This window comes from Ostrea edulis, chromosome 6 (genome assembly GCF_947568905.1).
Source record: "Ostrea edulis chromosome 6, xbOstEdul1.1, whole genome shotgun sequence".
Classification (NCBI taxonomy): Eukaryota; Metazoa; Mollusca; class Bivalvia; order Ostreida; family Ostreidae; genus Ostrea; species Ostrea edulis.
The window spans coordinates 34849713-34875082 of NC_079169.1; the positions used below are offsets into that span (position 1 = coordinate 34849713).

Genomic DNA, 25370 nt, shown 5'->3' on the forward strand with positions numbered 1-25370 from the left:
TGGTAACAATATGTCGTTATCATACTGGTAACAATACGTCGTTATCATACTGTTAACAATACGTCGTTATCATACTGTTAACAATACGTCGTTATCATACTGGTAACAATACGTCGTTATCATACTGTTAACAATACGTCGTTATCATACTGGTAACAATACGTCGTTATCATACTGTTAACAATACGTCGTTATCATACTGTTAACAATACGTCGTTATCATACTGTTAACAATCATACTGGTAACAATATGTCGTTATCATACTGTTAACAATCATACTGTTAACAATACGTCGTTATCATACTGTTAACAATCATACTGTTAACAATACGTCGTTATCATACTGTTAACAATCATACTGTTAACAATACGTCGTTATCATACTGTTAACAATACGTCGTTATCATACTGGTAACAATACGTCGTTATCATACTGTTAACAATACGTCGTTATCATACTGGTAACAATACGTCGTTATCATACTGGTAACAATACGTCGTTATCATACTGGTAACAATATGTCGTTATCATACTGTTAACAATACGTCGTTATCATACTGGTAACAATACGTCGTTATCATACTGTTAACAATACGTCGTTATCATACTGGTAACAATACGTCGTTATCATACTGGTAACAACACGTCGTTATCATACTGGTAACAACACGTCGTTATCATACTGGTAACAACACGTCGTTATCATACTGGTAACAACACGTCGTTATCATACTGGTAACAACACGTCGTTATCATACTGGTAACAATACGTCGTTATCATACTGGTAACAATACGTCGTTATCATACTGTTAACAATCATACTGTTAACAGTATGTCGTTATCATACTGTTAACAATATGTCGTTATCATACTGGTAACAATACGTCGTTATCATACTGGTAACAATATGTCGTTATCATACTGTTAACAATACGTCGTTATCATACTGGTAACAACATGTTGTTATCATACTGTTAACAATACGTCGTTATCATACTGTTAACAATACGTCGTTATCATACTGGTAACAATATGTCTTTAACATACTGGTAACAATACGTCTTTATCATAGTTTTAAGGGTTTGATGGAATTGTTCACGTGACCCAGGCCTTCGACTTGTGATGATAAGCAGTAGACTGATACTATCTAACGCCTAACTCATGCATGACCTATTGAAACAACCTGACATAAAATTCGAACCTTCATCTGAATGAATCGCGTTAGATGGTCTAACAAAACTGAAAAACTTGGTACGAATCCTGACTTTGGTATTTGCCATAATATTCCTATGAGGAGAGACATATACACACTGCTAAGAGGTATAACTTCAGGGAAGCGAGTGGACATACACACACTATTAGTAAGAGGTATAACTTCAGGGAAGCGAGTGGACATACACATACTATTAGTAAGAGGTATAACTTCAGGGAAGCGAGTGGACATACACATACTATTAGTAAGAGGTATAACTTCAGGGAAGCGAGTGGACATACACACACTATTAGTAAGGAAATACCGGTTCCTTAACCTAGTATTGGACAAATTAAAGTCCTACACTATCCACTAAAACATGACTAAAAGGGTCTTCAAAAGCTGAAGAGGGACAGATGGGATTTTCTGATTAGGTTTAACTACCATCTGGAAAACATGACTTGACTTCCTTCTGGTGGAAGCGTCATCTTGTTAATTAAGCTGGACAATATCAGGGTCTTTATTTTTTATTTTGCTCGGTCAGTAACTGCTCTTGACTGACGATTGGGACCATCATCATCAATGGATTTCAGCGGACACTCATTGTTATATGGTTGTTGATTTCCACGTGAACTGCCATCAAGGTCAATTTCATGAGATGAACCAACTGTGTTAAGGGGTTCAACATCGTCAATGCCGATTTCAGTTTACTGATCATTGCTCTGGTAATAGCATAGGCTGGATCAATTTGTCGTCTACATCATTGGACGCAACATTGTTTGTGATTTTCTCACTTATATGGGATCTGATATAACTTTGCCACCAGCTAAATTGTCTAACAACATTATGATTTTCTCACTTATACGGGATCTGTTATGACTTTGCCACCAGCAAATTGTTGTCTAACAACAAGAAACGCCAAGATTAGGTAAGAAAAATAACTAGTCCAGTAATTAATATGATTTCAGATAAATTCTTTGTAGAGGGACACTAATGACCATAGCGCCACCTAGATATTTCAAAACCGACCGACGAGTAGAAGTCTGCTCAAAGGCAACACATTTTCTAACGACAAAGTCTTGGCAGCACCAGAATCTGTTAAATCTGAACAGGTATAACTTCACTAGAGCCACTGAGTAAAACAAATTCGTGAGGGAAAGGATCTATTTTAAAATTCTTTTCAAGAGTTATGCAGGGCCATAATATACCATAATAATATGCAAACATTCCATTCATGGATTTCATGTTGGACGTACTCGGAAATTCTTTACCTCCAAAGAATTCACTATTTCTATTTGTAAACATGCACAAAACAATGTAGCTTTCTTCCATTCTACACTTGCTGTTAGTAACTACACATAGGTTGTAAATTTTCTACGTGTTTATTATCTGTTCATGTATTTAATAACACTGCGTTATAAACTAATAATCTCTAATCTACACAAGTCAAACGAATTAAGAACTTTGAAGATGATTAAACCCCAAAGAGAACGCGCAAAAATTAGCACAGTGATGTATAGGCAAATCTAATAAAGGGCAGATAACGCTGATTGGAAAACAGTTTTGCGCCAGATCATAATGCACGGAATACAAAGTAAATTTAATTTAGCTTACATACTGTTTTAAAGTGTGGTAATACCAATGCGGTTGGTGAAATTAAAAATACGGTCATTTATTGTATTCCGAGTCACACGCGTTTCGCTATTCTCTGGATTTTAATTTAACGTTGTACTATGTACCACACATTCACACGTGTGACAACCAAACAAATAGCACCAGTATGCTAATTATATCCAGTTTATTTCACTCAAGCCGTGGAATGATACTTGAGGTACATGAACCGCATCTATACACACATACAATAACAGACAAAAATCAAGAGAAAAACACTATTATTGGATTTCAAAATAATTCAATAGATACCTAATTTCAGAAATTTATTTATAGTGGTTGAGCGCAGAAAAATACTCTTTATTTAGAAAATGTCAACATAATTTGCACAGTGTTTTACATTCCAGAATATAATAAAATTCATCACATTTAGTTACAGTTGCATAATAACCAAAAGCGTTCATTTCTTTTAATGAAAGGCGAAGATAACGAACAGCGATCAATCTCATAACTCCTATAATATTACTCCATCTGCTACTTCGACAGGAAGATAATGGTGTTTAGTTCTTAATTTAACAACGATTTTTAGTAACAATGTCAAGGATTCCTAACATTAATTTTTATAAAAACTCTGTAAATCACCCCCTTTAATTTGAAGCCCTAGCTTTATCATCGTGCCATTTTTGTGAACTTTGAACTCGTATCCTTTGATTAACAGTTGTCCATGTGGCATTATAATATCGTGATGTAGGCCCAAACCAAATGTTTATGAGCGATTTGTTTGTTACCTCTCCTTTGCCAGATATAGTACGTACATACATATCAATAATCTTACTCAAGTTTGTTATCATTGCTGTTGATACGTTTTGCCCAATAAGAGATATTTCTATACAATGTAGTATTTATTGTTTAATATAAAGGATATCGCCCAGTCTTACCGCAAGCCATATAACTTGATCACTGCATCTCTAAATTAAGTATCTATTTTTTTAAAAAGAAAAAATGCAAAAGAATGCGTTCAACAATATAAATATTTTCAAACGCCCAAATTTCACATATATACAGTAAAACATTGCATCACTGCTTAATTAAACTGTCAATCAAACATTAAATCTAATCATTCTTATAACTCCAAACATTGCCTCCTGTGCTTACTCAAACAGACTGTTTTATGCTTTTTTATTTATTTATTTTTTTTACAAAATGAACCAGTACGTGAGAAAATGACTCCTAAATAATTGAACTTACAATGTAACCGCTGTAGTGAACATATTTTGGTTGTGGACCTTTTGAAAATATTACAATTTTGGTTTTACTAATATCCATTCGTTATCATGCATTGATATATCAAGTAACTATTCAATTTTTGAATTCGCTATTCTTAGCAAAAATGTCCATGAGGGAAATGCAGCACGACATTTCTCACTGGCGGCGGACTGTTGTTGATGGACGAACCATGACACATTAGAATATCGATAGGACGGGGATTTTATAAGCTTCCAAGAGCGATGATTTATTTTGTCAACACTTCAAAAGTATAAAAGGCTAAGATCACATTCACAACCTCTACAGCTTTGAATCTTAAGTGTATATATCACATATAAGGTTCAATAATCATATTAAAAAAAAGACAACATTAAACCGTCACATGATGGACAAAGATTTACATAACCATTATGTTGCTGGTAGATGCTATGATAATTTGATAAACCTTATTTCGAATATGTTGTCTTATGGACGTAAAGATTGGAGGAAATTTAACAGTTCTAATTTCGCATTCCGATAATGCAGTGTCAGCTGTTATGAAGCCGTATATAATCCCAGGGTTTTAAACGAATTTGAGTACATATTTTGAAATGATAAACTACACTTCTAACCACTGCTCATAACTTCATTGGAAAAACAATCTAGGGTTAGAATTTAATTACATGTATAGTGCTTTAAAGTACACAATATTTCAGTTGGCATGTAATATTGATCTGATGAAAAAGTCATTGATTGAATATTGAGACGTCGCCATTGCCGGTGAAGGGCTGCAAAATTTAGGCCTATGCGCGGCGCTTACGGTCATTGAGCAGGGAGGGATCTTTATCGTGCCACACCTGCTGTGATACAGGACCTTGGTTTTTGCGGTTTCATTCGAAGGATCGCCCCATTTAGTCGCCTCTTACGACAAGCAAGGTGTACTGAGGACCTATTCTAACTCGGATTCCCACGGGATAATGTAAAAAAAAAAAAAAAAAAAAAAAAAAAAGGTGAAGATAACGAACAGTGATCAATCTCATACCTTTTAAGAAATATAAATAGAGAGTTGGGCTAACACGTACCCCTGTATATACCAGAGGTGGAATCAGGTGCCTAAGAGGAGTAAGCATCTGTCAACCGGTCACATCGATACCCAGGTGATATCCTGGGGTTTGTGTTTGTCCAACTCCTTATACAAGTTATGAGATTGATCACTTACATGTACTTTTGTATTCTTTATTGGTTTTATGAGATTGGTCACTCTTCGTTATCTTCCTCACCTTTTCATTGACGCATCCCTATTTGTGTGGATTCATGTTCGGGTATGTTACGACACTGTTGGCCTAGTGTGGGGTCATGAATCTGGACATGAGGTCAAAATGTTCTTGGAAATAAAGAAAGTAAACCTCTTTAGTAAGAGTTTGCTCTTACTAAACTTGCATCTTAAAATAAGGAATCCCATTGGATGATGACAACAACCAACGTCCGACTAAGGAAGATGCAGAGAGATAGAGACGGCGGTTGAAAGGATAATCTAAGGTGCCAGAGACTCTTTCAGCCGGGAAACGGGAAAGTGCCACATCAATATTTCGGGAGTCGGCATATGAGTGACGGCCTTCCGTGGAAAATTATCACACAAGGATTAGCCACATCTAGGGAAAATAACTTTCCCATTGGACAACGGATTTTATACAATTTGGAACATATTTGAGGAACAGACAAATTTTCTTATAGATAGCGGATCTATCGCATCTATCATTTCATGCCACTTTTTTCTTCTTCAGAAACTTCAAAAAAGGAGACCAAATCCCCTATCACGTCTACAATTAAGCTCCGACATTCAGGACGTCAATGACAATGCTATAGAAAACATGGGTTCTCTTGTACTTGACCTATCTCTTGGAACCGAGAAGTTCTCACAAACATTTATTGTTTGTAAAATTGCACAAGACGGAATTTTAGGCCAAGACTTTCTCCTTACATATATCAAGAAAATCAATTATCAGAGAATGGTTCTGCACGCTTGCAACGGAAAGAAAAACTCAATACTGTGTCTAAGGCAATGCTAATCTACCATGTTGGGTATTGACCAAAACAATCGTCATTCTATCACTCTCTTCTGGACTTTTGGTTCCATCAGCAGAACTTCTTACGAGTTGTTAAGGGAAAATCGTGCTTTTCTGATCATATCCAACTAGCGCCTGGAATCATAAATACGAGGGCTGAAAATGATATGTAAACATGATAAATTACAGCAATGAAGAGGTCATTATACAAAAGAATCAGGTCATTGCTACTTGTGAAAGTTACATGTATAGGGAGTTGAGCAAATCTGGAGACCAAGCTAGCATCAGATGCACTGGGAAACAGGAAACCGACATTTGAAAAGATGCTATGCCTGAGCATTTAAAGGAATTATCTGAAGTTGAAATTAAAAAAAATATATGATAGAGTTCTTCATTGACAATATCTTCGTGATCTTTGGTGATCAGGACTTCCAACAGTCTGTTTGATTTCGCATGGGCACGAATTGTGTTCCTTTCTTAGGTGACTTGTTTTTATATTCATATGAAGCAGAATTTATTTTTAAAAATCTCTTGCTGTGGCCTTCGATTCGACAATTAGATATATCGACGACGTTTTATCTATTAACAATAATAACTTTAATTCGTATGTCGATTCGATATATCCTTGTGAACTCGAAATAAAAAACACCACAGAGTCGTCCTATTCTGCTTCATATTTAGATATTTTATTGAAAGTAGATTTAAACGGCAAACTAACAACTCACCTTGATAAAAAAAAAAAAAAGCGGGATTATTTCAGCTTCTCCATCGTCAACTACCTATACATGTATTTACGAGTCGTATGTAGCAATGATCCATTATCACCTGCATATGGTGTTTATATCTCTCAACTTATTTGATACGGAAAAGCTTGTTCTGCGTACGGTCAGTTTTAAAATGGAGGCAAGCTACTGACAAACAAGTTGATGGTACAGGGGTTTCAACAGTATGGTTTTAAGTCAATATTTCGCAAATTCTATGATCGTTATAACGATTTAGTTCGTCAATACAACCTATCATGAGTCAAATGCTGTCCGAAGTGCTTCATTCCGATTGTTAGACCGTTCTTGGAACACTGATTTTGACTACGGATAACTCCGCTTACCCTATCAAGATATATGACTCACGAGGGTGTGACGGGTCGACAGGGGATGCTTACTCCTCCTAGGCACCTGATCCCTACTATGGTGTGTCCAGGGGGTCCGTGTTTGCCCAACGATCTATTTTGTATTTCTTATAGAAGTTATGAGATTGATCACTGTTCGTTATCTTCATCTTTCATTTGTCAGGAGTTCGGCGTAATTAGAAGTACAGGAAAAGACTGCTTTAATCAGTCTGCTTACCAAGTATCAAAACATCATTTCACGTGCGTCAGATGACAAGGACGAAATGACTGGGTGAAACACAAAATTGATACAGGCAAGGCAGTGTCAATTAGACAACCTGCCAGGCCGATTCCAAGGCAGTGTCAATTAGACAGCCTGCCAGGCCGATTCCAAGGCAGTGTCAATTAGACAACCTGCCAGGCCGATTCCAAGGCAGTGTCAATTAGACAACCTGCCAGGCCGATTCCAAGGCAGTGTCAATTAGACAACCTGCCAGGCCGATTCCAAGGCAGTGTCAATTAGACAACCTGCCAGGCCGATTCCAAGGCAGTGTCAATTAGACAACCTGCCAGGCCGATTCCAAGGCAGTGTCAATTAGACAACCTGCCAGGCCGATTCCAAGGCAGTGTCAATTAGACAACCTGCCAGGTCGATTCCCATAGCAGAGCAAGATATAGAGACAAGAAGTGAAAAAAAAATCTTACAAAGGGGGGTAACTAATATTCATCTAGCCCATGGACCTCCAATATAGTACTTGTAACAAAAAGAGACGGCTCCAGTAGGTTTTGTGTAGTTTATAAGGCTCCTAAATGAAGTCACTGTTAAAGATGCATATCCATTACCGAGGATAGATACATGTTTAGATGCACTCGCCGAGTCTAACTGGTTCAGCTCGATGGATTTAAACTCTAGATTCTGGCAGATTGGCATGTCTAAACAGGACAAGGAGAACACTGCTTTCACTACCAGTTTAGGCCTTCTTCAATTTACTGTAATGTCATTTGGTTTACCAAATCCTCCAACAACATTTGAAAGACTAATGGAAAACATATTTAGGGGATTACAATGGAAGGAGGTGTTAATATACATGAATGATATAATTTCACCAAGTTCAACTTTTGAGCAAGGACTTGTATGGCTGAAGGATATATTTATTCAATCACAAGAAGTTTGATTAAAGCTCAAACTTCTAAATGTGCTCTATTAAAAAACGAAGTAACATTCTTAGGACATATAGTTTCAGAGAATGGAATATCAACAGAACCAGAGAAAACAAGGCAATACAGGAATGGCCTGTTCCAAGAAATTAAAAACAAGTTCGCAGCTTTTACCGGCGATTTATAAAAGGGTTTTCTGAAATTTGAAAGCCTCTCTATAAGCTCTGCGAAAAGAATACCAAATTTGTATGGACCGAGACTAGAGATAAGGCATTAGCAGCTCTTAAAGAAGCTCTGACTTTAACCCCTATTCTAGCATACCAATGACCTGGCTTGCCGTTTATCCTAGATACAGATGCTAGTCACAAGTCAGTCGGCGCAGTACTTTCTCAAGTTCAAAATGAAAAGGAACGCGTAATCTCATACATGAGCAAGTCGATGAACAAACACAAGGAATCTTAGTTTGTAACGAGGAAAGAACTGCTTGCGGTAATTCAAGCATTGAAAACATTTCATCCATATTCATATAGGCAGAAACTGTTGCTGAGAACTGATAATGCTACTGTATCATGGATTAGGAACTTAAAGGTCGGGGTTTTCATCAGTTAAGTGCGGGGAGGAGCTAATTTAAGGCAGGTGTGAAACCCCGAGCCCGAGGAAACCCTGATAGCTTGTATATACCGTCCCAAATACACAGGATGTTATCTGTGTTGCCTGCATTACCTGTACGTTTTTGTAAGATTGAAAAATTCATGGTAGTCATTTTTCTTGTGCAGGTTAATCGAAACGTTGACAATTAAATCTAATGAATCAAACGTGAAAATTAAAGCTCGATTTTATCTTATATTGCTTATAGGAGTTATGAGATTGATCACTGTTCGTTATTTTCACCTTTCATATAAATGAGAACGTTATCCATTGAAAACGTAAGCAGAATATTCTTTATTCAAAGTTTCCTTGTATCCATTTGACTGTCTTCGTTCGTCGGATACCCAGTATCCGACGATGTATGACTGCCAAACATACAGTTTCCGAGAGGAGTTCCTGCGTACTGCGTTAGATCATCGTCCCACGCCCCGTGATGCCTATATATCTAAAAACAGCTTAGAGAGTTTTATTCTGTTTGAATTAGTTTTTCTGGACCGCACACCAGAATTCTCTGGCTACCAAAGTTGTCTGTGTGACTCATCCATGTAACGCATGGCCTACAAAAATCAGGACATTCGTATTTTCCGACAGTTCCTTCAATAACTGATCTAGACGAAGAATTTGTTCTTCCTCTGGATCCCAATTCCAACCATTATACGCAAGAAAGAGTCCTTATAGCGGCTAATTTCTCTTCCGATAAGTTGAACTTTTGTCGCCATGTTTCGAGGGGAAAATTACGCTTATAGATTTTCAACTGAGTGTAAACAAGATTTCATTAATGTACAATGTATTTACTCATAATTAATCTGTTTAGCATAAAATCGATATCCGTGTAAATTACATTCAACGATCCATAATGATTATTATTAATCGTACCCATTACTAAACATAATCTACTATATTCTATTATAATTTATGTAATTGTATGCAAATTTTACTAATATTATTGTATAAGCTAAAACCGTTTCCCTAACGAGCAAGTTTACGCGGTAAGCATCGAAAAATTCCAAGGACGCCTCGATCGCCGGATAAGATAGGTAAGGTATACACATATACTAGTAACCAAATGTCAATCGATTTCTAGCATACAATATGAAGCTTAATTTCTCCTGATTGACAAGGGTTCACAGACCAGGTAAATTTGAAGGCAGTGCTTATTTTCTTGGTCTTTAAAGAAGCCAACTGGACAAACAGCAAGATGATTGGAAGAATTAGGGACATACGATTTAACATCATTCATAGACCTGGATGTAAACACAATAATGCGGATGCTCTCTCTAGAAGGCCATGTAAATCTTTCTCAAGACAGGAAAAAGCAATTGTAAATAGCAGTGACGATGATGACGACTATGATAGTACTTCAAATATAAACAAAGTTAGAGTTTGCAAGTGACAATCACAATTTTAGTACCCCAAATGATTTCATTCTAGATGGTTGGCAGTCGGACCATATACGCCAAGTGTAGTTAAATGACCCAGATATAGCTCTGCTTCTAGCTACTCTAGATGATCATGGGACAGAGTGTATCATGGTTCATTACGTTTAAAGACCTTATGGAGGCAATGGAATGGACTACAGGTAGAGAATGTAATCCATTACAGAAGCTTCTATAGTGCAGATGGGGAGAAAAGTTGTCTTCATCTGATAGTTCCAAAGAGACTTCTGTCATCAATGTACATTACACAGAGAAGTTAAATCATTATCATATTATTTTGACTTCACTGTTTGTTTGTTGTTGTTGTTTTTTGTTGTTGTTTTTCTCTCGTTTAAATGACAAACTGACCTAAGTTTATTGTGAATATCTAATAAATTTTAGGTGATGTAGTCAAACTCTAAAGCATGTCACCAAAGAAACAAAATATCAGAAAAAGACGACTTTTGGATGGACAGAGAAAACCGACTGAAAGTTTGTGTTTTTTTCACTTCTATCTCTGAACTATAGAACCAATTCCAAACACCTGAATTCGACAGTCAACTTACGTCTCATTTTCAGAGGGGAAAATGTGACAAGGTGTCTTCCACCATTGCTTTATCAGAAGAAAGATGACAGACACAAAAACAATATTTTCTATCCACGTGCTTTTATAAATAGTCTGATTTATATTGATGTACTTGTGTATCTTTATGTTTTCGCCATCTTCCTCTATTTCTTTTGTAGCAATAATATAAAAGTTTCCAAAACAAAGAATGCAACATTGACAGTTCATTTTGAAAGATTTGTAATTTTTATATGTGTTGTTTGTTTTGATGGATGACACTGCATTAATACTTATTTAAATTTTATTGCAGATTAGAAGATCAGGTAAACAAATATTTTAAAGATCAAGAGAAGAAAAGGGAGCAAAAACGCCAATGAATCTCAAAGAAAAGGGTGGATCCAATATATGCTAAAGAGGAAAATACATAAGATGGGAAAAGAAAACAATATAAAAGAATTGGAAGCAATCCTCAAACAAGCAAATAGAATCTGAACATGACATATTATGAAAAGCAGGCAACATGCAGGGGTAAAGAAGACAGAAAATATAAGAAATAACACAGAGGAAGCAAAAAAGACAAGGTCCAGATCATAAACTGGTGGAAATGTTTCAAGACAAAGAAAAGAGGCAACAGACAAGACAATATCCATATTATAGACAGATGGAGACTTCTCAGAATTGATTGTTTTGCTGTTTTCCACCACACTCAACAATTTTTCAGTTATCTGGTGGCGCCCAGTTTTTATTGGTGGCAGAGAGAGCCCAGATACAATGTACCTGAGAAGAGACCACCGACCTTCCGAAAGTAAACTGGGAAACTTTCTCACTTACCGGCGCAAGCGGGATTTGAACCCGCGCCGACCAGAGGTGAAAGACCGTGTGATTTTGAGCGCGATGTTCTCAGGATAAGCAAAGAAGACAGAAGATAAGCAAACAAACAGGAGTGAAAGATTATGAAAATTTTAGAAACACTTTACAGAAAAAGAGAAAAGACGCAATCCGAAATATCATCAGATAAAAATTCTTCTGGACAAACAAAGAAGGCGACAGAAAAGACAAATTCCAAAAAGATGGAAGCCTCTCATGACAAAGAAAGGAACCAGGCTTCTAGGGAAGAACCAGAGGTGAGAAATCTTGAAAATGCAAGAGAAACACCACAAAGGAAAAAATAACAAACCATAGAATTCAATGTAGACATTGCATTGGCTACTTTTTAAATAAAAAAGGCCCAGTGTACATACATGTATTTACAAGCTGCCATAAACTGCTTTATAGATCATCTTTGTTCCTGTTCAATGAAACTGACTTTTTTCCGTAACAAAGAACGTTTGAAAAACTGTAGAACTCAGTTGATGATAATGAATACATTTGCTCACAATGTAAACATCTTTGAAAACGAATGAATTATCATCCCTTGCAATGCGTAACTCACAATGTAAAAGGTCTTTCAAAAAGAATGAATTACCATCCCGCACAATGTGTAACAATCTGCAATTAGATGAAATTCCTCAAGAGCTGAACGATTTAATTTCTCTGGCCGTTGTCTTCATTTCTAGGAGAATACCGTTCATGAAATTACTGGCATTACCAAGGGGAAAGCGAAAAGGTGTACACGGCGGTGTTGAAAGTGATGCTAACAAAAAACGTAGAATGATATTAAAGATGGACTTGTAAACTCTGCTATCGAGATTGTGTTAGGATTTTATCCAGAACCACAGGAACTCCAATACAATGAAACATTTAAACTTAAGTTTGTTTTTGTGAATTTTAATGTTGAAAGGGTGGGGAAAAGAAACAGATTTCAATTCATTAGAATCCTGAGGGATAATTTTTTAACACTTATACCTCAAGTTGAATCTCAAGTTCGTTTTGGAAGACATTAAAAAATAATAGCAAAATGATCCCAGTTTCCTTTATGTAAGCAAATGTTGAAATTCTATTGTACCTCGAATAAAAATGTACACGTAGCTGATTCCTTAAGTGTTTTATACAAAACTCCATGGCATATCAAGATATCCTATATCATTCCTTGTCATATGAATAGTCGTAAATATTGAAATTTCAGGTTACCTTGAATCAAAAGGTATACATATACATTTTAAGTATCTAGCTTTCTTAAGCGTGACATCTCAAAACTGATGGCACATTAAGATACCCGATATCACTCCTTTTCATATGGATAGTTGTAAATTAGTCAAATAGATATAAACACAAACTTCCTAAAGATATTCACGAAAAACTTAAAATTTCAGGTTACCCAGAATCAAAAGGTATGAGTAGCTGACTTCTTTCCGAGTGATTTCTGAAAATTTATTGCATATCGAGACATAATATCTTTCTTTGCCATATGTATAGTCGTGAAATAGTCAGATATCTAATATAAACACAGAACTCCTTAAGATATTCAAGAAAATAACTCTTCGTTATATATACATTGTATATATGGTTTCTTTAGTCAGATATCTAATAAAAACAAAGGTTTCTTAAAGTATTCACAAAAATGCTGAAATTCCATGGTACTCTCGAAACAAAAGGTATAAGTAGCTGACTTTCTTAATCGTGATATCTGAAAATTTATGGCATATCAAGATAACTAATATCACTTCTCATCATATGGATAGTTGTAAATTAGTCAGACATCTAATACAATTGGAGTTATTTAAGATATTCACAAAACACTTGGAATTTCGGAATACCTTTAATAGAACGGTATAAGTATCAAGATACCTAATATCACTTCTTGTCATATGTGCAATGAGAAATTAATCAGATATCTAATATAAACACAAACTTTCGAGCAATTCAAGCAAGTTTTGAGATTCCAGGTTACTTTGAATCAAGAGGTATATAAGTAGCTGGCTTCCTTAAGCGTAATATTTCAAAATTGATGGCACTTCAAAAAACCTGATATTACTTCTCTTCATGTGGATAATTGTGAATTTGTCAGATATCTAAGACAAATGCAGAGTTCCTTTAAAGATACATGTATTTACCAAACAAAAACTTGAAATTGCAGGTAACTTAGAATCAGAAAGTATAAGTAGCTGACTTCATTAAGCGCGTAATATCACTTATCATCATATGCATGCTCGTAAATTAGTCAGACATCTAACATGAACACAGAATTATTTAAGGTATTCAAGCAAATGTTGAAATTTCATTGCACCTCGAATCAAAAATTATAACTTGCTGATTTCCTTAAGCGTGATTTCTGAAAATTGATGGCATATCACGGTACCCAATATCGCTACTTTTCATACGTATAGTCGTAAATTAGTCAGGTATCTAATATAAACACAGAGTCCCTTAAGGTATTCACACATGTTCATACTGAATCAAAATGTATAAGCAACTGATTTTTAAGCAAGATATCTGAAAATTGGTGGCATATCAAGATACCCTATATCACTCATTGTCATATACATAGTCATAAATTCGTCAGATATTTAACACACAGAGTTCCTTATGGTATTCACACAAATGATGAAATTTCAGGGTAACTCGAATGAAATTGTAAAAGTAGCTAATATCTCAAAATGGATGGTATGTCAAATGACTGAAGGTTTGAATTCATTCCGTATCATTTTCAAAGGAAACACTCAGCTGGAAAAGTTTATTCGTATTTTGTATTGCAAAGTTATGTAATTGGAAAAATTGAGCATGAAGTTTGGAATTTCATATGACTCCTCGCCATCTGTAGAAATAAACCTGATAGATAATAATTGATAAAACTCAGTAACCTTATTTGGTAGCTGGCTATCAGTAATTATAACCTTTATATGTTGTAGTAGCTGGCTTCTAGTAGCCAACCTTACTTACTTAAAGTAGCTAGCTTTTAGAAAGGGGCTACAACTTACTAATTTGTCCTGGTTCAAGTAGCTAGCTACTAGTAGCCAACTTCTTTCCTTTTAAGTAGCTAGATACTAGTAGTCCACTTTATCGATCTTGCAACACTACCTCTGTAAGTATGCAATTACCCACAAAAATGTCTAATTCAATATATTTGCCAAACAGGCAGCTAACTCAGAAAATTTCGCTGATATCTCAGCTGCAAATCGACGCAAACCTGTGTCCCAGCACTTTACATTAATAAAAAGGCGAAGATAACGAACAGTGATCAATGTCATACCGGGTAACTGCCATAAGGAATACAAAATAAAGATTTGGGCTAACACGAACCCCTGGACACACCAGAGGTGAACATATTTGAAACCGCACAAACAAAACCAAAAAAAAAAAAAAAAAAAAAGAGGAATATACATTACATAGTTTATTGAATTTTAGTCCTTATGGCGCGCCATTCATGAAAATTAATCGTGAAATGTATTAAAACGTTGGCGTGAAATTATGGCTGATATCGGTGTATATTGGCGCGCTGTACGTGAGAATTTAATGTGAAGTATATATCAACCTAAGCGTAAAATTATGACTGATATCGGTCTATATGAAATGCGATAATTTAAAATGTATATTCATGACATAGATATATCAATCATTAATAATTAATCAGTGGTGGGTGATATATAGATGAAACTTATGTTGAATTCTGCCCCGTAAAGCATCTAGGTGAAATTTGAGATTCGTGGCAATGGGATACAATCGATGTTAATCAAAATAGCATTTGTGAACGTTGAGGTGAATAAAACTTTCTCGTTACACATTTGAAAGGTAAGTGAAGTGTTTTATTTTCATTCCTATGTGTAATACGTTGCTATTTTTTGTGTCCACAAGTAACATCGTCGTAACCTACGTTGTCATATATAGATGTTTATAGAGCCGATTGGCAATGTACCCTAAATTACCAAATTCCAAATTATAGTTTTTCCCTTCATGATTTGTTTTTAACCTTTTGGAAGCTAAAATATGATATACCAAGGCAAAACAATTTATTGCAATCATTTCCCCCCAGAATTTCTAATTCTACTGGACTAAACGTTTTAATCGCGAACAGTTTGTGAGCACGACATATTATATTTCTGTCAGGTTACAGCGAATATGATTTAATAGGCAGGGCTATTATTGAAGACGATAGCCTTTTTAGTTATGAGACTTTCTGTAATACCTATCAAAATTTGAAAAATATTTTTTTTTTTAGAATTTGCAAGTATCAATCATGCTATAAAGACCTATCTCAATTAAAAAGTATTGTAAAAACAATAACTTAATAAGACTAGCAAATCCTTTTATCAGGTCAAACATTTACAATGTGAATAATGTAAAAAGGTTAAGTTTTTTCATGAACTTCGGAACAAAGATTTCTCAGTGACAACAGGTAAAGCAAAATGGAGCGAGCTCTTACATATAGATAATACAGAGTGGAAAGGCATCTTCCATTTTCCCTTCCTAATGAATAAAAAAAAGTAAACCACAGTGTTCCAATACAGAATAATTCATAAGATTTTAGCAAGAAATCTCATTCTTATTTAGAATAAAAAGGATGAACTGTAAGATGTGAACTTCCGGTCACAGTGAAGTAGAAACAATAGAACATATGTTATGGGAATGTGACTGTTATTATTTGTGAATGATTTTATTCTCTTAGAACATTAAACAAACAGCAGCACTTGCAAAACTTTAAAACAAACAACCTTGCTTCAATAATATTTAACAAATTCTTTTTAGTTTTTGAGATTATTTATAAAATACTTTTGACACCTCTCGGCCCTTTATTTAAGGGGTTGGCCCCTGCAACTTGATATTATCTTGCCACTGTTTACAAATTTTGTTTTATGTATCTTTTCAAATCATTTTTCGATAAGAAAATGGTGAAGAAAATGTGTCTAAAAATGCACTAAAAACTGTGACTGTTTTTCAAGCCCTACTGAGCTTTGACGTTTTTTGCGTTAAAGCTTTTTGAATGCGACTAAGCACAGCTATAAAGTCTCTTCTACAATCGCCGAAAATACGGTAGTTTCCGAGAACACGCCTAAACAACCTGATCCCCTAAATTTCAGGAAAAAACGTCAATATCTTATTATTAATTGACATACTCAAGATGAGGAAAAACATCTATCTAGTTGAAGTGAATATCTACCATCTCCAAAAAATGTGAAAATCGGTCGACGCATATCCAAGAAATCGCCCGAAGAAAAATTGCAAGAAAAGAATAATAACGGAGAAGAAACATAGGAAGTGAACATGAAAATGTGACAAAGGGTTTAATTTGTCATTTTGATTGTATACATGAATAATGAATTGTGAAAATCATTAAGATGTAGCTTTCTTCAATTTGGAGAGATCTCATACAGATTAAGGAAGCTTTTCAATCCGTAGGAGCTGCCATATTGAAAACAAAGTACTGAAAGTACTGATAGGAGTTGATTTTATGAAGATTTGCAGCAGATGCTTCTGGGAATGAGAATTATTCCAAAATCAAAATAGATACAGAAGTACACTCAGAAGTCAAAAACTTACGCATAAACGTCTATATAACAATCAACACGCGATTATTTATGTCGACATAAGTATGAAATGTGAAGATAACGAATAGTGATCAATCTCATAACTCCTACATATACACTGGTAAGATATCACCTTGTCTGGATTGTATTTTACTATTCCAACATATTATATACCCTTAAAATTGCTTATTATTTGAGCCGTTCTTAGAGAAAAAGAAAAAAAAAACTTATCTTATCCAACAATGTTTTTTCAAAAACCGTCATAATGAAGAAACGTGACGTCACATTTTGCATACTTGTAAAGAAAAAGGCCATGATTACCAATCACGAGTTGGTTGTCAACTTTGATTGACTGTAACATTTTAACGACAATCAACATTGCTCTAATATTTTGAGGGATGTTCTCTATAGTTCACACTTTAGCACTAATATACTTAATATTATAATAATAATATACCCTTTTTGCTAGGAACGGTTCAATTTTGTCAAAATGTGCCACTATAATAATATTCTAGAACAAGAACAGGTTTGAAAACTCCACACATAACTTAATATTTCTTGGGTTTATGCTAATTTTTTAAAAAAAAATTCTACAACTCCTCTAACAGAAAAACAATTTCTCATTGCTTAAAGTGCAAGAACTTGTATTTAAACCTTAAATATTTACTTTATCATCCTTTATCTTTAGAATTGTCTATGATCTTACTTAAAATTTGAAATCTCTACACCCATATTTTGACACTGTGTGTCTAAGTCCTATTATAACTGATACAGCTTACATTCATTCATGTATTTATGTATCCAGAGAGGATTTGTTAAACAAGTAAGAAAAACACAAAAATGAAAAATGCCTTATGTATTCGCATGTATTAGAATCTAAACATAACATGGCATTTATGTTTAAACATTTCCAATTACACACACGTGATGGAATACAGTAACAATTTTGTCGCAGACATGCTATCAAGATTTATGGCCAACAGACAGTTTATCAACTAGGTGGCAGACGAGGTCAGTCCCTTGGAGGAAAAATCAGATTAGTTTTACCCTCATTTGTTGTGACATCAATTAAGGGAGCATTTCCGATTAAGAAGGATCTCTTGAAACCTCAGACTCTGGTACAGATTCTGAATAAGTATTTTTTTTTAGTGTGAATAAATAATATAATTGTAAATTGCGTCTCCAAAATTTATCGGTAGTCCATGTACATCAATTATTATCATTATACAAATGACATGCCAATATTGTAGTACTTTTATCTGACACAGTCACCTTAATAATCTCCAAATATACTGAAATTTAATAAAATTGATTTTGAACCTTGAACTATACATTGCTTTTAAGTACAAATTTAGAAGTTGGAGGAGCTGGAGATATCTTGTGGGGGTGTTTTCTTCTTTTTCTTAATGGATTGTAATGAAATTAAATTTCAATTCTTTTTGCTCTAAAACCTTATCCATCAATTCTAATATGAATCCATGAATTTCTTCTGCTGTATAATAGTGACCCAGTCAACAACCGCAATGTGTCCCATCTACGTCAGAGCACAGATGCATGCCGGGAAATAATGGATGACCCCCCCATAATAACTTAAAGTGTTTAATCAATCAACTCTCGTAATAGAAACAAGCAAATTAGTTTCAGGTCACACTAATTAGTTTCAGGAGGTCTTCTAGGTTCATTGTTCACTTCCTTTAAGAATAACAATAATGCGTTCCACTGGAAACGGAAGACCTTAATAATAATTACTGATAAATGATAACGGTATGGATTACTAGCTGGTATCGTATTATTACGCTTTGCACTAAGTATGCGTTGTCAGGATAACGTAGTGCAGAGGATCATGGGACACGATTGCTTATTTACATATTAGATTTGTTCCATCACGACCTCCATGGACGGAATTATGGAACTTTGTAATATCTCTAAATGGATTACTGACAAAATTCTCTCAAATATCCAAATGTACTTACAAAATATATCATGGACATGGTCTATTTTCCTAACGTTAAAGGTCGGAAATAACCTAGAAAAATTTACACCCCTACAACAATTAAGCATTGGCAAGAGGGCAGGGCTTAGCAGTGTTATCAGAAGAAGAAGCAGTTTGATGCTTGATTCTACACGTGCTCTGTAGCAGACGATATCCTGAACAGGGAGACTGGCATGATTTATCAAAATAAACTAAAGTTTTCCCGCATTTTTCTACCTCTCTGCTTGATCTGTGAGTCACTGAAAGGATATGTTTAAACTTTTAACAAAACTTCACCCTAGGAACTACAAAATGAATTCATCATTGTTTTATCCGTGTCTTTTAAAACATGTAGATTTTTGATAATATACACAAATATTGGTGTACATGATATACTAATACTTATGATTTTCCTCTTGGTACTTTTCAATTATGAGAAGAATTTGGGGGAAAATTGTATCTGTGCAATGGAGGACATGTGTATTGAAGGATTATTAAGAAACACTTTGTCCATTATAATATTTGGAAACCTACTAGCTGTGCATGATTGTCTCTTTTGACATTGTAATGTTCACACATTGAGAGTAATCTTAGAGTGATGGTTGATTAATTGGACATTTGTCATTATTGGTCAGAGACAATTGGGAGTTGCACAACTGGCCTAGGAGATTGTTGCTTAATCAGACAAACATCATGCTTGACATTATTTGAGCAATCCTGCAAAACTCTAAAACAGCGATCAGACTGAACAGTCCTAATGATTTATTTTTATAAAGTTAACCAATTTTTAAAAGGAATGTGATTATATATAATTAAAAAATAAAATCTGGATTTACTTATGATATGGGAGTAAGTATCCCCCCCCCTCCCCCACATTATACAGTGATTTGATTACATGTTTCCTTTGGTGCAATCCCTCTTCTCTAGAACTAGACAAGCATGCTCGTGCAATATGTGAGTCAACATCCGGCGTAAACAATAAAAAAAGATAATCACACCCACAAACTGCCAATCACTAGTTTGAAATACAAATTTAGCTCTGTTTCAAATTTTTGAAGTCAAAATTAAAACTTTATGAGAATTTATATCTAGAATAGATATGGCCAATATATGCACAGTTATGAAGGGAACAAGCATACCCATTTTAAAATTTCAGTACAACAGTTTAATCTTTATTTTTGCAAAATAAGTGCTGCAATCTGAATGTGACCAGAAAATTCATATATTCCACCATTTTCACCGATTGGCTGCTTTTATACCCAATTGCCGACCTTTAAGGATTATCTACACCTCTATTCTTGTATTTTGGATCAGATTCTACAGCGAACAGATTAGATGATATCACAATTTTAATAACTTATATTATCAACATCACCATCTTAATTATTCAGCAAAATTTTGTGTTTGTATTACAGGTTTTATTTTTAAGAAAGCTATTAACATTTTAATAAAGTGTGTGCGTCGTTACCTGTCTACACGCAATATTTACGTAAATATCAGAATATCCAAGCCAAATGAATATATTTATTAATTAGCATTTTAATAAGATGCGTTGATATAGAAATGGATATGGTGTAAAATTGTCGTCAAAATGATATTCAACTTTCTTAAAGTAAAGTGTTTTATTCATATAAAACAGCGTATGTAATTACATTTGGACAACAACAGCATGCGCGATGTCACTGTAATAGGTAAATAAGTTTTTTAAAAGTGTTTTATTTCTATCAGAAATGGTTAAAAAGATAATAAAGCTCATTTTGATGTTTTTTTCTCACCTCAAATTATCTTATTCCTTTCTGATATGATTAAATAAGATATATGAATGAAAGGCGAAGATAACGAATGATATTTTTCAGCTTTTAAATAAAAGTTACTTAAGGATCCAACTTGTATAACATTGAATTTTTGTCTAGGAAGCAAAAATTCAGGGGACATAACTTGAAGATTATAATCAGTTTAAATTTGGAAATTAATGCAGATGAAATGCAAAAGAGATTATTATTTACTGGAAATGAGTTGTATGAGGCATTTGGACTCATTCTATTCTTTCAACAACAAAAAAGAATTAACAAAATTACCTTCATTATCCCTTTAATTTTCTAAATTTCAGGCACGTACATGTAAATGACTGGAGACGTAGAACTAAGAGAACCCCAAAGGAAAAGCATACAATCAAATTCACCAAGGGAAATTACCGGCGTTGGCATTTCTAGATCAAATACACCTACGAGTTTTAACAATTTTTTTTTTATTTCTACTAGAAATGATTAATTTTCTGAAAGTTAGGCACGTAAATGTGACTGGAGACGTAGAAAGGATGAACCTATGGGGACACACAGAATCGATTGTCCTTCAGATAAATCATTAGCTTTGTTAGTTCTCTTAGTTTTCTATATTGAATTGTCGCAAACATTTTCTTCATCGAATTTTCTATAAATGTACACCAGTTTTTACAATCATACCGACAATAAAGAAATCGGTGCATACTCATTACAGTAAGAATTAACATATCATTTGAGAAATATAGAAACACATGCTGATGTATTTATTAAATTTCAAGAAATTTGCACATATTGACCTTTCTTTATTGGATTATACACAGATATAATGACCTCTGTTGACCCCTACATACAGAGTCCTCACGTTTCACGATTCGTGTTAGGTTCTGTTACGTGCACAGAAGCGTGATATATGTCGCCATTTGACGCAGCTTCTATCGTATCAATACCAGTCTATATAATGATCTGTCAAACACAGAGGAACTGTTGATTTGAATAGTTCAAGCTCTTTATCTGGTGTATTTCCTATTATTCAGACAGACAATTAGATGACAGCAGACACGATCAGTCGACAAAATGAATGGAACCAATTTTACAATGGGTCTGAACCCGGACCCAAACGGAGTGTCCTGTAACGGAACTGTTTGTGGTGACGGTATCTCGGGACTGTTCATTGAGGTCTCTACAGTTTACCTAGCGGTGCTATCACTCGGAATCACATTCGGAAACGTTTTAACCGTTTCCTCTCTGTGGAAAAATAGCATGATGTGCAAGGAGACATACTTTTCCATTCTGTCGCTGGCGGCTTCCGACTTCCTCGTTGGTGTGGTGACAATCCCGTCTTATATTGCATGGTTGTACTCGAGCCTGGTGGAGCTCGGACGGAACTTGTGTCTGATGATTATTGCCAGTGCCCTCTTTCTGACCGTCGCCTCTATCCTTAATCTTCTGCTGGTGGGGACAGAGAGGTTCATCGCTGTGTGTTTTCCCCTGACGCACTTGAAAATCCGAGCCCACAGAACTCTGTTTTTAGTCTGTATCTGCTCCGTCTGGTTGTGCAGCCTCCTTGTGACCTTGCTATCGATGATGGCAGCTGATTCAAACTTCAGCACTTGTGCGTATTATGCAATATTTGACGACGTTTTTCTTGTTAGCGCCATATCGTCCGGGGTATTCCTCCCCCTGATTTTATTGTCAATAATGTATGCGTGTATTCACTACAAAATAAAACAGCACTATAGATTCGTCTCCACATCTTCCAAGACATCAGGAAGCTCCAGTTATAAATCCCTGGAAATCGCGCGAACCAAGGCGTCCTTTAAAACTACCAAGACGATGGCGCTGGTACTGGTGTGTTTCGCTCTTTGCTGGGGGCCACTGTTTGTGACGATGCTTTTGAAAAGTGTCTGTCCGTGGTGTCATCTCCCCTGGGTCGCTAATGAGGTGATTTTACTCCTGGGCTTTACTAACTCCTTTCTGAACCCCATTATTTACTCCCTCCGACACAAGACAGCCAGGACACACATGGTTAACATCTTCTACAAACCCTGCGAGTTATTACACTCAACATCTTTCATCACTAGACGTCCACAGATTGTATAAGGCCTGACCTTTCATCACTAGACGTCCACAGATTGTATAAGACCTGACCTTTCATCACTAAACGTCCACAGATTGTATAAGGCCTGATATTTCATCACTAGACGTCCACAGATTGTATAAGGCCTGACCTTTCATCACTAGACGTCCACAAATTGCATAAGGCCTGATATTTCATCACTAGACGTCTACAGATTGTATAAGGACTGATCCATCATCATAAGACGTCCATAGATTGCATAAGACCTGATCTGAATCGCGGCAGATAACAAGCATCCCAGTGTTTCAATGATGAGAGCCAAAGTATTAACAATTAATGAATCTCAAATCCTAATTCAACCGTATTTACCCTCAAGTAACGATAGTGATGATTGTTTGAAGTTGTATTCTAGTGACATGTGATGGTAGGTTGAAGTTGTATTTCTGTAACATGTGATGATTTTTTAAAAAAAATTGTATTTCAGTGACATGTGATGATTTATAAAGTTGTATTTCAGTGACACGTGGCTGTATTTTAGTGACGTGATGGTTTTTTGAAATTGTATTTCAGACTTTTCAGTGACATGTGATGATTTATAAAGTTGTATTTCAGTGACACGTGGTTGTGTTTAGTGACATGTGATGGTAGGTTAATTGGAGTTGTATTTCAGTGACACGTGGCTGTATTTTAGTGACGTGGTGGTTTTTTGAAATTGTATTTCAGACTTTTCAGTGACATGTGATGATTTATAAAGTTGTATTTCAGTGACACGTGGTTGTGTTTAGTGATATGTGATGGTAGGTTAATTGGAGTTGTATTTCAGTGATACGTGGCTGTATTTTAGTGACGTGATGGTTTTTTGAAATTGTATTTCAGTGACATGTGATGATTTATAAAGTTGTATTTCAGTGACACATGGTTGTGTTTTAGCGATATGTGATGGTAGGCTTATTGGAGTTGTATTTTAGTGACACGTGATGGTAGGCTGATGTACTTCAGTGGCACGTGACAAAACAGGAGTTACAGTATTTGATAACAGGTGTTTATGACTTAAGTCATCTCAAACTCTGTAATTAAATAGACAAATCTTTAATATTTTTATTTATCTTACTCTTATATTTATATATGTTAAAGACAGGGTCACAAGGTAAAGTAGTTTGTATAACTAATTATGCAATCTGTATCAATAAAAGATATTATTATATTATACAGAATTCAGAGGCCATTTTCTGGAATGAGTTTTTGTATAAGACAATCCCAATCAATATCTAAATGCAAAGTTGAAAAGTTTGTATATACATTTAACATAGCTCTGCATCACCATATGTATAGTATTTATGTTTGATATGAACGTGTCAGGCAATGTAATATATGTTTATTAGTATAAATATAATTATTTTATTGCATTGTAATCACATGTTATACAAATATAACAATCGTTATCATAGTTGCAAAAGGATTCGGAATTAAGTTTTGCAACTTACACAATGCATACTAGTCCATCTCCCTATGTTATCTACAAATAGTATTGACACTCATGGTATAAAACATCTGTACATGTATATCAAATGTAAACAAAACACCCCCCCCCCCAAAAAAAAAAACAAAGAGGAAAAAAAAAACAAAAAAAAACAAACGAAGAGACAAAATCAATATCATACAATATTCATATGATGAAATGATTTTAAACAAGTATATCTTCTATGCCTTAGTTATTTACCTAGTGAAGTTGCCTAAAATGTAGTCCGTCTCCCTATTTTACATGTATCTACAAATAGCATTGACACTCATATGCATGGTATAAAACATTTGTACATGTATATCAAATGTAAAAAAAAAAAATAATAATAATAATAAAAATAAAAAAAAGGAAACAAAAAACAAAAACAAAAAAAACTCAAACAAACATAAACAAAAATAAATTAACCAAAAAAAAAAAAAAACAACAACAACAACCCCAAAAAACGAAGAGACAAAATCAATATCATACAATATTCATATGATGAAATGATTTTAAACAAGTATATCTTCTATGCCTTACCAAAAAAAAAAAAAAAACATCAAAAAAAAAAACAAAAACAAAAACTTCTATTTTAAATAAAGAAGTTTGAATATAACCGCACAAGATGCT

The 25370-nt window shown here is 34.8% G+C and overlaps 1 protein-coding gene and 1 pseudogene across 1 annotated transcript; both read left to right on the forward strand.

Annotated features, from left to right (window-relative positions):
* The first annotated feature begins 9385 nt into the window (after positions 1-9385).
* LOC130047254 (uncharacterized) lies at positions 9386-12190 on the forward strand (annotated as a pseudogene).
* Positions 12191-22249: 10059 nt separating this feature from the next.
* Positions 22250-24444, forward strand: LOC130046736 (adenosine receptor A1-like). The gene has a single exon (XM_056139414.1). The coding sequence runs from the start codon at positions 22258-22260 to the stop codon at positions 23260-23262; it is 1005 nt and encodes a 334-aa protein (XP_055995389.1). The 5' UTR covers positions 22250-22257; the 3' UTR covers positions 23263-24444.
* The last annotated feature ends 926 nt before the right edge of the window (positions 24445-25370 follow it).